Below are 15,144 nucleotides of genomic sequence, written 5' to 3'. Positions count from 1 at the left end.
GGTTGTCAATACCAGGCATACTGGTCAATCTGTGTTCGATATTTCAAGCTTTAGTCCAGCAATTATAGTATTGTTCGCCTTAATGATGTAAGTATTCTCATGCACTATTAAACAATATTATGGTAGTATAAAAGATGTGATAGAAATGTTACAACACTACCAAGTCACTTCAAAGTAAAATATAAGTGTACGTCTACTGGAAGATGAGATTGATGACTTTGGAAACTGGTAACATTTTAAAAACTTTTAATCTAAGTTGATAGTGTAAATTGTCTATACACCAGTATACAATTGAAATCGTATGTATATATATAGTTTTTTCATCCCAATTTATGTAAAGGTTTTGACTGAGTTAAGAAATGAAATAAAGATATTTGAAATTTATGGTTAAAATAAGTTACTATAAATACTTCTGTAACCTTAAGTCATCGCATTAAGGATAAAATAGATGCTTAAAGTTAAATTGTTACTTAATAAGTAAAACGTCATTCCTTTTATAACTAACTAAAATGAAAAAAGTGCTACGTATTGAGATGAATGAGGTAATAAGGAATATCCTTAATAAAAGGTAAGCCCTAATACAAATAGTGTCAACAGTTTTGTAGTCATTTATAAATTCATTTTTGATTTTATATTTTTGTTTACATGAATTCTATATTTGTATACTTAAGAAAATTGAAATTTACACAAGTCATCTTTCAAAAGAAATTATTGTTTTCTACTAAATTTATTAGTGGCCAAAAAAGACCATTTTCTCAATACAAATATACATCACCGTCTCCATTTCCATATAGTAATTGTCTTCTGTTGCTGGTTGTGTTGGGTTCGAAATCGAGAGCGCATTATGCTGAAACTTAAAGTTTGCAAATTATGAGACGATAAATTAGATGACACAAAACTAAACTAAAAATATAATATTATTTAGGATTTGGCCAATTGGCTTACATATTAAAACTAAATCAAAAAACTTAAAATCTATTGGAAGAAATCTCCCCCTAAACAATACTCTTTAAAGAGTACATTGTGGATGTTATTGTGTTATGATATGAGAAGAGAGGTTTTCTATTATAGAGTTCCAAAACCTTTTCTCCAAGAAAGAGGTTTGTCAAATATGAAAAAATTTTATATTTTCCTTTCAGAAAAAATAATAGTAATTATGGTATTACTTTATTTTCCTTCTAAAAAAGTAAAACTTAAATTTGGTAAGAAAATCAAGGTAAAAACCCTAAAAAATCTCCCATTTTTTGCTTGATTTTCTTGACTTGATTCGTTTTCTTCATTCATTTATCTCTGTTGTTTGTCATGCTTAAAAATGAAGCTCTTTTGGGTTAAAAAATATATTAGCTCTTTTGGGTTAAAAATATTGGAGCCCTATACAGGGTTAAAAGAGAGCTTTATTTTTAAAGATGTGACAGCAGGATTGTTGAAAATATTATTGAAATATCTTCTCCACATGTAGTTGGACAAAAACATCATTATCACCAAATTGGTTGCGACTTGATTTGAAACTGCTTTTAACCTATTTATTTCGTCTCACCACACTATTGGATCTTTGAACCATAAACTCTGATATCACTTGTTGTGTTCGAAATCGAGAGGGCGTCATGCGGAAGCTTAGAGTTTGCAAACTATGAGACGATAAATCAGACGATGCAGAAATAAACTAAAAACATAATATTATTTATGATTTGGTCAATTGGCTTACATATTAAAACTAAATAAAAAAACTTAAAATCTATTGGAAGAAATCTCCTCTAAACAAAACTCTTTAAAAGTTACATTGTGGATGTTATTGTGTTATGATATGAAAAGGGAAAATTTCTATTTATAGAGTTCTCAATCCTTTCCTCTACGAAATAGATTTGCCAAATATGTAAAAGTTTTATATGTTTCTTTCAAAAAAAATAAAAGTAATTATGGTATTACTTTATTTTACTTCTAAAAAAATAAAACTTAAATTTAATAAGAAAATCACTACAAAAATCTAACAGGTTGTGTTAATTCGACAATGCAGCCTGTGTAATACAAGTATAGAACTTACATTGATTTGACAATTTAATTGGTGGACGGGCTGGCTAGCATTTCTTTTCGTAGTTCATTCTCCACTAACAATATTCATGATCAAGTTGAATACTAAATATTTTAATTTAGTTTTTAATTTTCTTATATATGAAAAATATTATTGTTTGTGAATAAATTATTTCTATGTAAAGCATGTTTTGCATATTTATGATATATTATATCATATATCATAAATATATAAATATATTTAGTATGTTTCTTTATACTTTGTATTTTTATATATATGTGTATATGATATATACATGGTATAAAATTCATATATAACATACTTTGTATATTTATATTATAAATATACTTAGTATGTTTCTTAGTACTTTGTATATTTATATATGTGGGTATATGATATATACATGGTATAAACTTTATATATAACATACTTTGTATATTTCTATTATAAATATAATACTTTATATATTTATGGATATAAATATAATACTTTATATATTTATGGGTATAAATATAAATTAGTAGTAAAATAATGTCTTAAATAAGGGAGAAATTAAATAAGGGATAAAAATAAAGATGAGAGAGAAAAAGAGATATATATTAACTAGGATAGCATTAAGTTTGAAATTATAATTATCTTATTCTTTAAAACTGCTATATACATAATATTGAAAAAATAATGTTATAAGGAAAGTTTTATGTAAAATTTTAAAAGATTGGAGTTATATGTAATAATAATAAAAGTTGAAATTGGAGTTGGAAAATTGTGAAAATAACAAAAACCTGTTTTCTCTTTTCAGGAAAAAATTTCGGAATTATTTTTCGAATTTTCATGGCTAAACACCACAATTTCCAACTCCGAAAAAAACTTCGAAAAAAAGAGAAAAATTGTCAGGACCAAACGGGCCTTAGTCTTCTCTCTCAATTAAGCCTTATCGATCTGCTCAATAACTTCTTTCTCCAAGCCACAAATTTTGCACTTGCCATAACACAATCCTTAGCCGGTTGAACCTATTATATATGCTCTGCTTTGTAGGTCCCGTTCTGTTGACCTCGACTAGCGAAAGACTTAATATAAATTCAATTCACGTATAACGGGCACTCAATTAGTAAAATCGGAGAAAGTTGACTATGAGAAATTTAGTTGCACGAGAGGAGTTGGATAATGAATTTGTGTTTTCATTGATTGTGTATGAAGTAGTTTAATAGGTGAGATAAGGAAAATAATTCTGAAATAAATTTGTGGCAAACTTCATTCCATATTTGGTGTTAGATGTTAGTTAATTTGAGGATTAAATTGGTCAAATTACTATCTCATATAGACAATATGGTAAAATAGACTCATAAATATCTCATAAATTATGATATCCTGCTTATTTCAGGGTTTATAAAATGAATCTACAGTTTCTGGTATGCTCTACCTATTTTTTCCTATAGAAGCAACCATAGAGGGGACACTAACAATCTCCTCTTTTTTTTTTCTTCGATAATGATTTACTAACAGTTTCTTGGATTGCATTTTTTTAAAACAAAAAAAAAAAACTTTTTGAGAAAAAATATTGTTTTAAAAAAAGAAGAGTATTTGGTAAACTTGTAAAAGTTTTAAAAAGAAAGAGAAGCAATTTTTCTGCTTGTGAGAAAATTTAAAGTAAAAAAATTTTGTTTTTCAAAAAAAGTAGAAACAGAAAATTATTTATTTTCATGACAAAAATATCTTTGTCACTTATACACAGCACACACACATACATATATACACACATGTATATATATATACTAGTTTAGGTGTATGCGCCTTGCGCGTGTACCTTACTTTAATGAGTTCAAACATTACACTAAATAGAATATTTGTTTAAATAATAAAGATGAATACAATAATTAAATTTAATATCTTTTGAGTACGTAAAGATGGAGAATTTATTTATCAAACCTAATCTTTACCAAAAATATTTTTAAAAGTCGATCGACATTCATCTACCATCTATAAATTGCAACAAAACAATATAATGTTAGAGATACAAAAATAATACAATTAAATCTAATCTTTACACACATTTTTTTTTCAAAGTCGTTCGAAACTCATCTACCGCCTGTAAACAATAACAAAATAATATGATAATAGAGATATGAAAATAATACAACTAAACCTAACCTCTATATAAAAAATGTCTCAAAGTCGACCAACATTTATCTATCACTTGTAAACCGCAATAAAATAATACGATAAAAGTGATATCAAACAATATAATTAAACTTAAATTATACATACAAAAATTTCTCAAAGCCGATCAAGATTCATATAGGAACTATAAACTACCACAAAATAATAAACTAATAGAGATATTATGATAATACAATTAAACTTAACCTTTGCCTAAAAAAATTTTCAAAGTCGATCTACATTCATCTAGCATCTTTAAATTAAAATAAAACAATAAGATAATAAAGATATCAAAACAATACAATTAAACCTAACCTTTACACAAAAAACTCTTCAAATCCAACCGACATTCATCTACGACATGTAAACCATAAAAAAAATATAATAGTGATCACAAAGCTTCAATTTTGATTCAACTATTCTTGTCTAAGTGAAAATTTTGACCCTAAAGGATGATTTTGAATGAAAACAAAGAAGAGATATATATACACACATGTTGAATTCTATTATGCTGACAAAAACAGTGAAGAAGTTGAGGGTTAGAAAATCAAGCATCTATCAATCTAGACATGAAATCAAATCAAGCTAGATGAACATTAATCATATTCTCCCAGTAGACAAACCGATTTGTTCTCTAGTTTAAATACAATCATATTCTCTAGTTTAAACCAATTTCTAATATGATAGGAAAAAAAAAAGACAAATAAATATTGCAATACCATATCTAAAAACCTACGAAAGAGAAAATTAAGATAAAATATCACAACAAAAGAGAGTCGAAGTGAAAATCTCAAAATTACAATGCTTTTTACAGAAGTGAAGGAATCATAAATTAAAAAGGACACTTGTTAATATTTAAGTAAGGTTTTTATATTTCATATATTTTAGATTTTTTTTTAATTTTGTTTTGGAAAAGTCACGTTTAATACAAGTATACCTTTTATTTTTTTGGAAGAAGTCACAAAAATAAAAAAGTACCAATATTTTTTTAGAAAAAGTAAACCAGCCCTTTATTTTTGAAAAATTGACGTAAACAAAAACAAAAATAATAAGAACCACCCTTTATTTGGGGAAATAGTCTCGCGCACAAGAAAACACCCAATAAAAATATTATCATAAACTTAGGAGTTCAGATATAATACAAAAACTTTCTCCATTTATTTTTTAATATATTTACTATAATCATTGTTTTTAAAAATTTTCTTTTAAAAGTCTAGTGTAAAGAAAAATATTAATTAATTCTCCTACCATATATTTTAGGAGTCCCATATATTTTAGGAAGTCTAGTTAATATAATAAAATATAATTAAACAATAAATTTAAAAAATAGTAAAAAGACAGTTTTATCTAAAGAAGAATCTTTTAATAAAGGGCAAAAAGTTCAAATCACTTTTCTAAGAGTCACTTTTCTAAGGGTCTTCATACTTTTAATTAGGTGTACGCGCTTCGCGCGTGTACCTCACTTTATTGAGTTCAAATATTATACTAAATAGGATATTTATCTAAATAATAAAGATAAATACAATAATTAAATTCAACATCTTTTGGAGAATTTATTTAATTAAACCTAACATTTAATTAAATCTAACCATTATACCAAAATTTTCTCAAAATTGTCTGACACTCATTTACCATCTCTAAACTATAAAAAAAATAATACGATAATAGAGATATCAAAATAATACATCTAAACTTAACCTTTACACAAAAAAAATTCTCAAAACAGATATAAAAACAATAAAATTAAACCTAACCTTTACCTAAAGAAAATTCTCAAAGTTGACCGACATTCATCTATCACTTGTAAATTCATTTATGACCTGTAAAGGTTAAGTGATTACAAAGCTTCAGTTTTGATAAAAATAATTCTTGTCTGAGCGAAAATTTTGACCCTAAGGAATGGCTTGAATAAAAACAAAGAAGATATATATATACACACACGTTGAATTCTATTATGTTGACAAAAATAGTGAAGAAATTGAGGGTTAGAAAATTAAGCATCCACAAATCTAAACATGCAACCGAATTAAGTTAGATGAACATCAATCATATAAGTAAACTGATTTCTTCCCTAGTGTAACGTGCATTTCAATATTTATAGAAGTATTTCTTAATAGAGTTCTATTTTAGGAGTATTTTTTTAATTAATCACTACAAAGAAAACTATTGATTGATTCTTCTTTCATATATTTTAGGAGTCTCATATATTTTAGGAGTTTAATTAATAGAATAAAAATAATTTAATAATAAATTGAAGAAAATAGTAAAAAGATAGTTTTGTTTTAGGGAAGGACTTCACACTTTTAATATATTATAGATTATAAATATAGATATAGATTATAGATTATAGATAAGATAAGTTTTATTTTGGGTTGAATATGAATGTGTATGTTATAATTTAGTCAGAATAGGATTTTGATTTTGTGTACATAAAAGAAAAATTAAATTGTTTAAATTACCTTCACACAAATTATACTCTTCAAAGAATTTTGTATCTAATACAAGTTTTTTTTTTTTTTTGCTTTTCACGATTTTTTCCCACTTTGAGTTTTTTCCTTAGGACACCTTTTTTTTCCTCTTTACACGCTAATTTAGGAATACATATTAATTTATTAATTTTGTATAGGATTTTTATTTTTGTTTGTTCAAATTTAGTTAGAATAGGATATTGATTGTGGATTTGTACTATCGGCCAAATTTATATTGATTTATTGAATTTGTAATTTAAATAGAATATGCGAAAAGACGATTTTATCTAAAGGGAAGACTTTTAATGAAGAATAAAAAATTCAAACGTGATTTATACGGCCCTTCACACTTTTAATATAATATAATATATATATATATATATATATATTATCATATCTTATAAGTTTGATTAAAGTCTAATTGTAGAATTTTATACTTCATAATTACATCAAAATTTTTTATTTCATCCTATTATTTATATATTATTATTATTTTATTTTTCACTCATTTTCTTTAAATAAAATCGAAAGTATCAATGATGATCGAAGAATATATAACTTTTTTATTTTTTTTATTATTAATGATAATAAATGAGAGACGGATCATAGTGGAAGATCAGATGTTATTTTGGCATCCCTTATAAATTTTTTTCTCAATTTAATTTTAAATAGATAGTTAAAAATACTATAATAGATATTTACAATAAATTTTCTCTATAAAATAATTTTGATAGTAAAAGTCTATTAATACATGCCCATTTTGATTATTTGGCTCTGAAAAAATTATCCAAATACAATCTACTTATCAGAATCACTTTTTAAGTAAATTTATCAAACACAAATAACTTTTTTAAAATTTATTTATAAAAAAAATATTTTATAAATATGTTTCTCGAATAAATAATTTTGCAACAGCCCAAATGGGCTCTAAATTCTAATACTGCTCGTATAAAGCTAAGCTATTTTTTGTTATTACTCCCTAGTTCCATTTTTAGAGTCAGATAACAAATCACGAGCAGCCACCACATATAATGAAAGATCTCAAGAACATATTCTTATTTTCTTTCAGCCATGTAGCAAATTCATTATTCTAAGACAAATAAACATCATTTTTTTTACTTATTATATCTTTTGTTTGCTTTTGTGCTTTTCTCTTGACTTCGAATAAGTAATTTTGGTGTGTCAAGCTTACTGCCTTAGATCCAACATACGTATTTTTATGGTTTAAAAATACAATAACATCTTAAGATATTCTCACAAAGTAGGGTCGACAAAAAAGACGGTATATGCAATTCGTATCTTTACCGTAAAGGTGAGTTAATTTACGGTTTAAATATATTCATTAAAAATATTATTTTATAACATTAGTTATGAAACTTATTTGACCAAGTTACCCTTAATTTATATCTTCTCAAAATACTTTTATCATTCTTTAATCTTTTTAGTTCATGTATCAGAGAAACCGTAAATTTTTTTGAAAAAAAAAATTGGCAATTTAGTTTAATTAGAAGTCCATTTTTTAACACTGCGAATTACCACGTCTTCAATTTTTTTGATTTACTTCTACTAAACATCTACTATTTCTTGCCCGCTCTTTTATCATCCTTACAAGTTTTATTCGCATCATCTCCCACTCTAAAAAGGTGCCAACACTGTCGCGTTTTATTAACAACCACGTTAAATAATACTCCATTCGTTCAGTTCAGGTGACACTCTTTTTTGTGTCAGCCTTTACAAAATTAAAATTTTTCTCTATTTTATAATAATTTAACTTAATCATTCTGTGAAAATAGTTTTCATATATCTCTTAAGTATCTTGAATTATCAATTATTGGACATATAATACTTTATGCGTAGCTTGTAAATATGTAAATTTTGTTTCAAAAAATAGATTCCTCGAAATTGGCAATTAAAATTAAATTATTTGATTCGCGAAATTTGAATCGTGCCACATAAATTGGGATAAAGAGAATATTATTTTTTAAACATTCCTTGTGAAGCCATCACACGAATTGGGACGGAGGGAGGATATCACAGTAGAACAATTATTACTGCTCTATTATCATTATACATAATAATTTGTAATCATGAATTAATATCTAAGGCTTGCTATGAAGTACAATTATAAGAATCCCTATGGTTGTTTTATTGCGTTTGTTTTGTCAATGCAGGTATCTATCATCCTCTACTACTTTTTTGCCTGTTGATAATCATGAAGAGAGGTTAAAAACTAAAGAAAAAATTAACAGGAGAAAAAGGAGAAGCTTGGTGAAGTACATATCATTCTCACAACCTTCTTGTTTGGTTATTTTTACCATTCTTATTTGTTTAGTGGAGAAAGACAAAACGAAAAATGATACACTCAACTTCAATGTACCCAACATTGCCTTTGAAGTCATCAGGTTAGTCGACATCTTTTTCTTCATAAAGTTTAATTGATATTTTGACCGTTTCTTCTTTTATTGGAGGAATTATCCTTTAAGTTACGTCTCATTTTTTTCATAATGGAGGGAAATACTAAAAAATAATTGAAAAAATTATAGGAAAACTTACCAATATATAAAGTTCACCCATTACCAAATATGGTCAAAATTTACAAAATTTATAAATTTTTTAAAATTATTTTTTTATATATTCCGTAAACTAGATCATCCAAGAGCTATATTATGTTGGTATTATCTGAAATGGTCCGTAACCCCATGTCTATAACCTCCCACTTCATCCAGTTACTCAACTACGAAGGATTTGAATTTCAAATCCTCTATAAATGCTGCCCTACTACCCTAATTGTAAACCACCAACCAGTACTCTTGATGGAAAACATTTTAAATAAACCGATCCGAGTAAAGGTCTCTAATTATAACCTTCTTTACAATATCTGCACCATCTAAAGAATGAGGTTTGAGTGCTTAGAAGACTCACTGGAAGTAGGAAGTGGACGCCGACGACTCCAACACTCCGACGAACTCCAACAATGGCTAAAGGTATACCAAGTTTAAATTTGTCATGATCCAATTGCTCAGGACATGATGACAACTATCATAACCCACTAGTTGATAAGCCAACCTATAATCCGAAACATCTAGTAACGGACAATCCAAAGAAATTAAAGAAAATAACAAAATAAATATAACAAGACCAATATATATAAAGCAGAACAAAAGCTTTTAATACAATAATTGTATAGAGTAAAATACTAAATAAATATATATATGTACAACCCGTATCTGATTACAACATAGATATCAGTCTAATAAATAACAGGAAGAGTAGTAGTGCTTCGAATGTTAGGAGCTAACCTCAAATCTTCAATCCATAGCTGCTCCGCACGATGCACACAACAAAGGCGAGAACTCGTACTATGATATGCAAGCTTCAAAAGTGTAGTATGAGTACCAAACGTGTGGTACTTCGTAGGAAATTGCCGACTGAGCACCAAAGATAATGCAAGATAAATAACATGTAAAGCTGGATTATAATTAGAGGAAATTACTCAGGGAACTAACACAATAAATCTAGTGAGACAATGAGGATAAACTATCCTATTATAATGGTAAATAGGATCTAAAGGGTAATACCGTATATTGCTAGCCAATATACCAATGAAGAGTGAAGGAAATAATATGTATATGTATATATGTATAAGTATGTATGTAAGACTAACTCAAAGGTAGCAATCTAAGGCAGTCAACCTAACTTCTAGGGGATCCTAACCTAGTAGGAAAACTAGTGCTGGCATAATCAGTGTCCTTAATCATATTGTTTAACCATGAGATGATGATAACGGAATCAACCCACAACACGAAAATAAAACACAAAACACAATAGAAATTGAGAACCAAATGAGAACAAGTCTCGACCAACAACAATAATACAACAATACGAGATAACAAGGAGTAAACCAACCCCAAAACTGCCACAACATTAGAGAACAAGAGGAATAAAAACACAAGATAACAAGATCCCACGATTTTTACTACAATAAGAGACAAACACCACAAGAAATTACACGAAGATACAGATAGGTAGTGAGACATTAACCCTTATAAGAATTAAGAACCTTAACTAATATAAAATCAACACCAACGCTCTTACGATAACACGAGAGGGAGTCCACCACTCAAGCACTAATATTTCTAGAGAAGTTTGCAACACTAGTGATTCCATACTAGTATCACCCTTATTTCAATTTTGGCTTGTCCAAGCCCTACAACTAAGGTGTTACAATCTCACAAAGAGAGAAGAAAGGTGTTTAAAAGTTTGTCTTACAATAGCATTCAACAACTAAGAAAAAATGACCTAACATTAGTCTATTTATTGACTTATTACAAAACAAAGTGAAAGGTCCAAAAAGCCCTTAATGAAGGGAGCAAAAGAGGCGCCCTTAGATTGTATGTAGGGTCATCTTTGGAGTGTCCAAAGATCTCATCACACTTCAACTTGTACACTCCCTTGGCTTGATTCAATGTGCACTCACATACGTCCATCTTCATAATCGTTCCTGTATCATCCTCTCTATCTTGAGAGAAATTTAACCTCAAATTCACGACTTTATCTCTTTTAATTAGGTAGGTCACACACACCATAATACGATCCAACATCTTCATCACCATCTTCATTTTACACCTCGGCTTCTCCTTTCTCTCCATCTTGGGCTTTGTCTTCAATCTTACCCGATTCAATTCCCACCTCTTTTCTTAAGGGCAGGTTTCTTATTGATCCCTAGGTCTTCCTCTCAACTCTTCTTCCATCGTATAAGCATCATCGTTGACTCCATATCCTTCATGTCCCTCTCTACCAAATTTCTTTACATGGACGTGTTAGTTTTGGTAAAGTGGAGTTTCTATTGGGAGGATTGATTTGGTAAAGTAGAGTTTCAATTATGGAGCTTAGACGGGAGAGTTCGGTTTAGTAAAGGAATTTAGATTCCAAGTCCTTCTTGTTGGACTTGATCAAATTGTGGGAGAAGTGGTCCACTCATGTCTCCGTTTTGAGGGTAATTGAGAGTTGTGGCATTTTGGTCTTGGAGGATTGATCATTTAAGGTAAAGTTTCAGGGGCAATAGTGGTGGGAGTGTTTTGGTCATGCCCACTTGAGGAAACATAGTGTCGAGGAGTAGAAGCATGAGAGTTCCTTCGACTCTCCATACAATCCAACCTCTCAATCATAGTAGACATGTCTTCTTTGATTGAGGAGATGTATTAATTAATTGAGGACATAATTGTGTGCATCTTTTCCATGCTTCAGTTGATAGTTTCAATCTCAGCCAAAATAGCACTAAGAGTATTATTATACATTGTAACCAAGAAGTTACCTACAAAACATAAATAATTAGTTGTACAAAATGGATGACGTGGAAGCCCTTGATTGGTTGCGAGTTTTAAAGAGTTCTTGTTTTTCTAACTTTGAAATTTTTGTTCGACTTTTAATTTGTGGAAGAGTAAATTCGGTTCTGGTGGGGAATGACACAAGTTTGGAGCCTTTTTCACTTTTAAAATAGGTTGAATTTCTTTGCACCTTTTGGGCAAAGCACATTTTTGAAGGGTGGTTGGTTTTTTCCTCTTTTGGTTAGTCTTGAAAAAGTCCCCTTACTCCTTTTTGGCAACTAGTCTTTTTGAAAGGTCTTTTGTCCCTTACTATTTTTGTATAGTTTTAAAACTTGTTTCAAGACAAACAAGAAAGACTATACTCTTCTACTTGGTCTTAATATCAAAAACCACTATTGAAGGTTCTTATTATCATAAGACATAAAAGTTGGTCAAGAACACCAAGAACCTTCAACAAGGCATGAAGACCAAATATTCTAGTTGACCCTCCAAATAACAACAACTCATTCTCAAATACAAATCCTCAATGACAATGCCAATCAATACCTCCAAATCTTAGATTTACAACAACAACAACTAACTAACAACATACCTCCAAATCTTGGATTCACAACAACAACAAACCAACACACGGCCAAGCCTTTAGTTCCGCAACAACAACTTTAACAATACAACCTCAAATAAGATCTAGACCCAAAGGTGTTAGTGAAGAAGAAAACTAACACTAGAAATACTCAAGACAGGTAAAAAATAATCCTAATCTAGACTCAATAATCTCGGCCAAATGCACAACAAGAATAACAACTTTCTCGGCTAAGAACACCAAACTCAAGAATACAACTTTTTTTTCTTTTTTTTTTTGAATTTTCAAACAACCAAGCCCAAGATAGATCTTGTGGAAACAAAATCAACCTTAGCTCTGATACCAAATGATAACGGAATCAACCCACAATACAAAAACAAGACACAAAACACAATAAAAACTGAGAACCAAATAAAAACAAGTCTCGGCTAATAACAACAATACAACAATACAAGATAACAAGGAGTAAAACAACCCCAAAATAGACAAAACACGAGATGAACAAGAGGAATAAAAACACAAGATAACAAGATCCCACAGTTTTCACTAGAATAAGAGACAAATACTACAAATGATTACAAGAAGATAAAGATAGGTAGTGAGACATTAACCCTTACAAGAACTAAGAACCAAAGTGTATCTCAAACACTAGGATCCTTAACTAATGTAAAAGTAACACCAAGACTCTTACGATGACATGATAGGGAGTCCACCACTCAAGCACCAATGTTTCAAGACAAGTTTGTAACATTAGTGATTCCACACTAGTATCACCCTCATTTAGGTTTTGGCTTATCCAGGCCCTAAAACTAAGGTGTTACACTCTCTCAAAGAGAGAAGAAAGGTGTTTCAAAGTTTATCTTACAATATCATTCAACAACTAAGCTAAAATGACCTAACATTAGTCTATTTATAGACTTATTACAAAACAAAGTGAAAGGTCCAAAAAATCCTTAATGAAGAAAGCAAAAGAGGCGCCCTTAGAGTGTATGTAGGGGCTTCTTTAGAGTGTCCAAATCCCTTTTCACACTTCAACTTGTATACTCCCTTGGCTTGATTAATGCACACTCACGTACGTCCATCTTCATGATCATGCCCATATCATCTTCTCCATCTTGAGAGGAATTTGACCGCAAATTCATGACTTCATCTCTTTTAATTTGGAACGTCACACATACTATCATGCGATCCACTATCTTCATCACCATCTTTATTTTACACCTCAGTTTCCATTTTTTCTCCATCTTGAGCTTTGCCTTCAATCTCATCTGATTTAATTTCTGTCTTTTCTCTTGGGGCTGGATTCTTTATTGATATCTAGGTCTTCCTCTCAACTCTTCTTCCATTATATAAGAATTATTGTTGACTCCATATCCTTCATGTCCCTTTCTACTAAATTTCTCTACATGGACATATCAGTTTTGGTAAAGTAGAGCTTCGGTTGAGAGAATTGATTTAGTGAAGTAGAGCATGGATTGTGGATCTTGGATGGGAGAGTTTGGTTTTAGTAGAAGAATTTAGCTTTCAAGTCCTTCTTGTTTGACTTGATCAAATTGCTGGGGAGGTAGTCCACTTAGGTCTTAGTTTTGAGGGTAATTGAGAGCTTAGCTTATGACATTTTTTGGTGGTCTTGGAGGATTGATCATTTGAGGTAAAGTTTCGTGGGCAATGGTGGTGGGAGTTTTTTGATCATACCCACTTGAGTAAACATGGTGTTGAGGAGTAGAAGCATGATAGTTCCTTTGACTCTCCATGCGATCCAACCTCTCAATCATAGTACACATGTCTCCTTTGATTAAGGACATAATCGTGTGCATCTTTTCCATTCTTCAGTTGATAGTTTCAATCCAAGACAAGATAGAACTAAGAGCATTGTTATCCATTGTAGCCAAGAAGTTACCTACAAAACACAAACAAGTTAGCTATACAAAATGGGTGATGTGGCATCCCTTGATTGATTACGGGTTTTGAAGAGTTCTTATTTTTCCAACTTTGAAATTTTGTTCAACTTTCAATTTGTGGAAGAGTAAATTCAGTTTTGGAGGGAAAATACACAAGTTTGGAGCCTTTTCCACATTCAAAATAGGTTGACTTTCTTTGCAGCTTTTAGGCAAAACACCTTTTGAAGGGTGGTTGGCTTTTTCCTCTTTTGGTTAGTCTTGAAAAAGTCCCCTTACTCCTTTTTGGTAACTAGTCTTTTTGAAAGGTATTTTGTCCCTTACTATTTTGGTATAGTTTTGGAACTTATTTCAAGACAAACAAGAAAGACTACACTCTTTCACTTGGTCTTAAGATCAAACACAACTATTGAAGGTTTTTCTTGTCATAAGACATGAAGGTTGGTCAAGAACACCAAGAACCTTCAACAATGCTTGAAGACCAAAGGTTCAAGTTGACCCTCTGTAATAACCAGAGATTACCCCCTAGTAGTCACACGGTGCTTAGAACCACAAGTGATTCCAAGCTAACCCATGAACTGGCATACTATTAAGCAACTAAATTATAACATAATAAATAGTTGTTCTGCTATGCAAAAACACAATCATACTAAAAATCTAAAATAGATACAATACTGATAAA

The 15,144-nt window shown here is 29.7% G+C and overlaps 1 protein-coding gene across 1 annotated transcript in view; it reads left to right on the top strand.

Annotated features, from left to right (window-relative positions):
- The window catches only part of LOC124885749 (sodium transporter HKT1-like), a 25,190-nt gene that overhangs the window by 4,004 nt on the left and 6,042 nt on the right, over positions 1-15,144 (top strand). Inside the window, exons 3-4 of the mRNA XM_047394000.1 lie at positions 3-87; positions 8,826-9,055. Coding sequence (XP_047249956.1) covers positions 3-87; positions 8,826-9,055 — 315 coding nt within the window. The remainder of the gene's footprint in view (positions 1-2; positions 88-8,825; positions 9,056-15,144) is intronic.

This window comes from Capsicum annuum, chromosome 7, assembly GCF_002878395.1.
Source record: "Capsicum annuum cultivar UCD-10X-F1 chromosome 7, UCD10Xv1.1, whole genome shotgun sequence".
Lineage (NCBI taxonomy): Eukaryota > Viridiplantae > Streptophyta > Magnoliopsida > Solanales > Solanaceae > Capsicum > Capsicum annuum.
The sequence above is the reverse complement of the archived record's forward strand: the minus strand, read 5'-3'. Positions and strand labels throughout refer to the sequence as shown.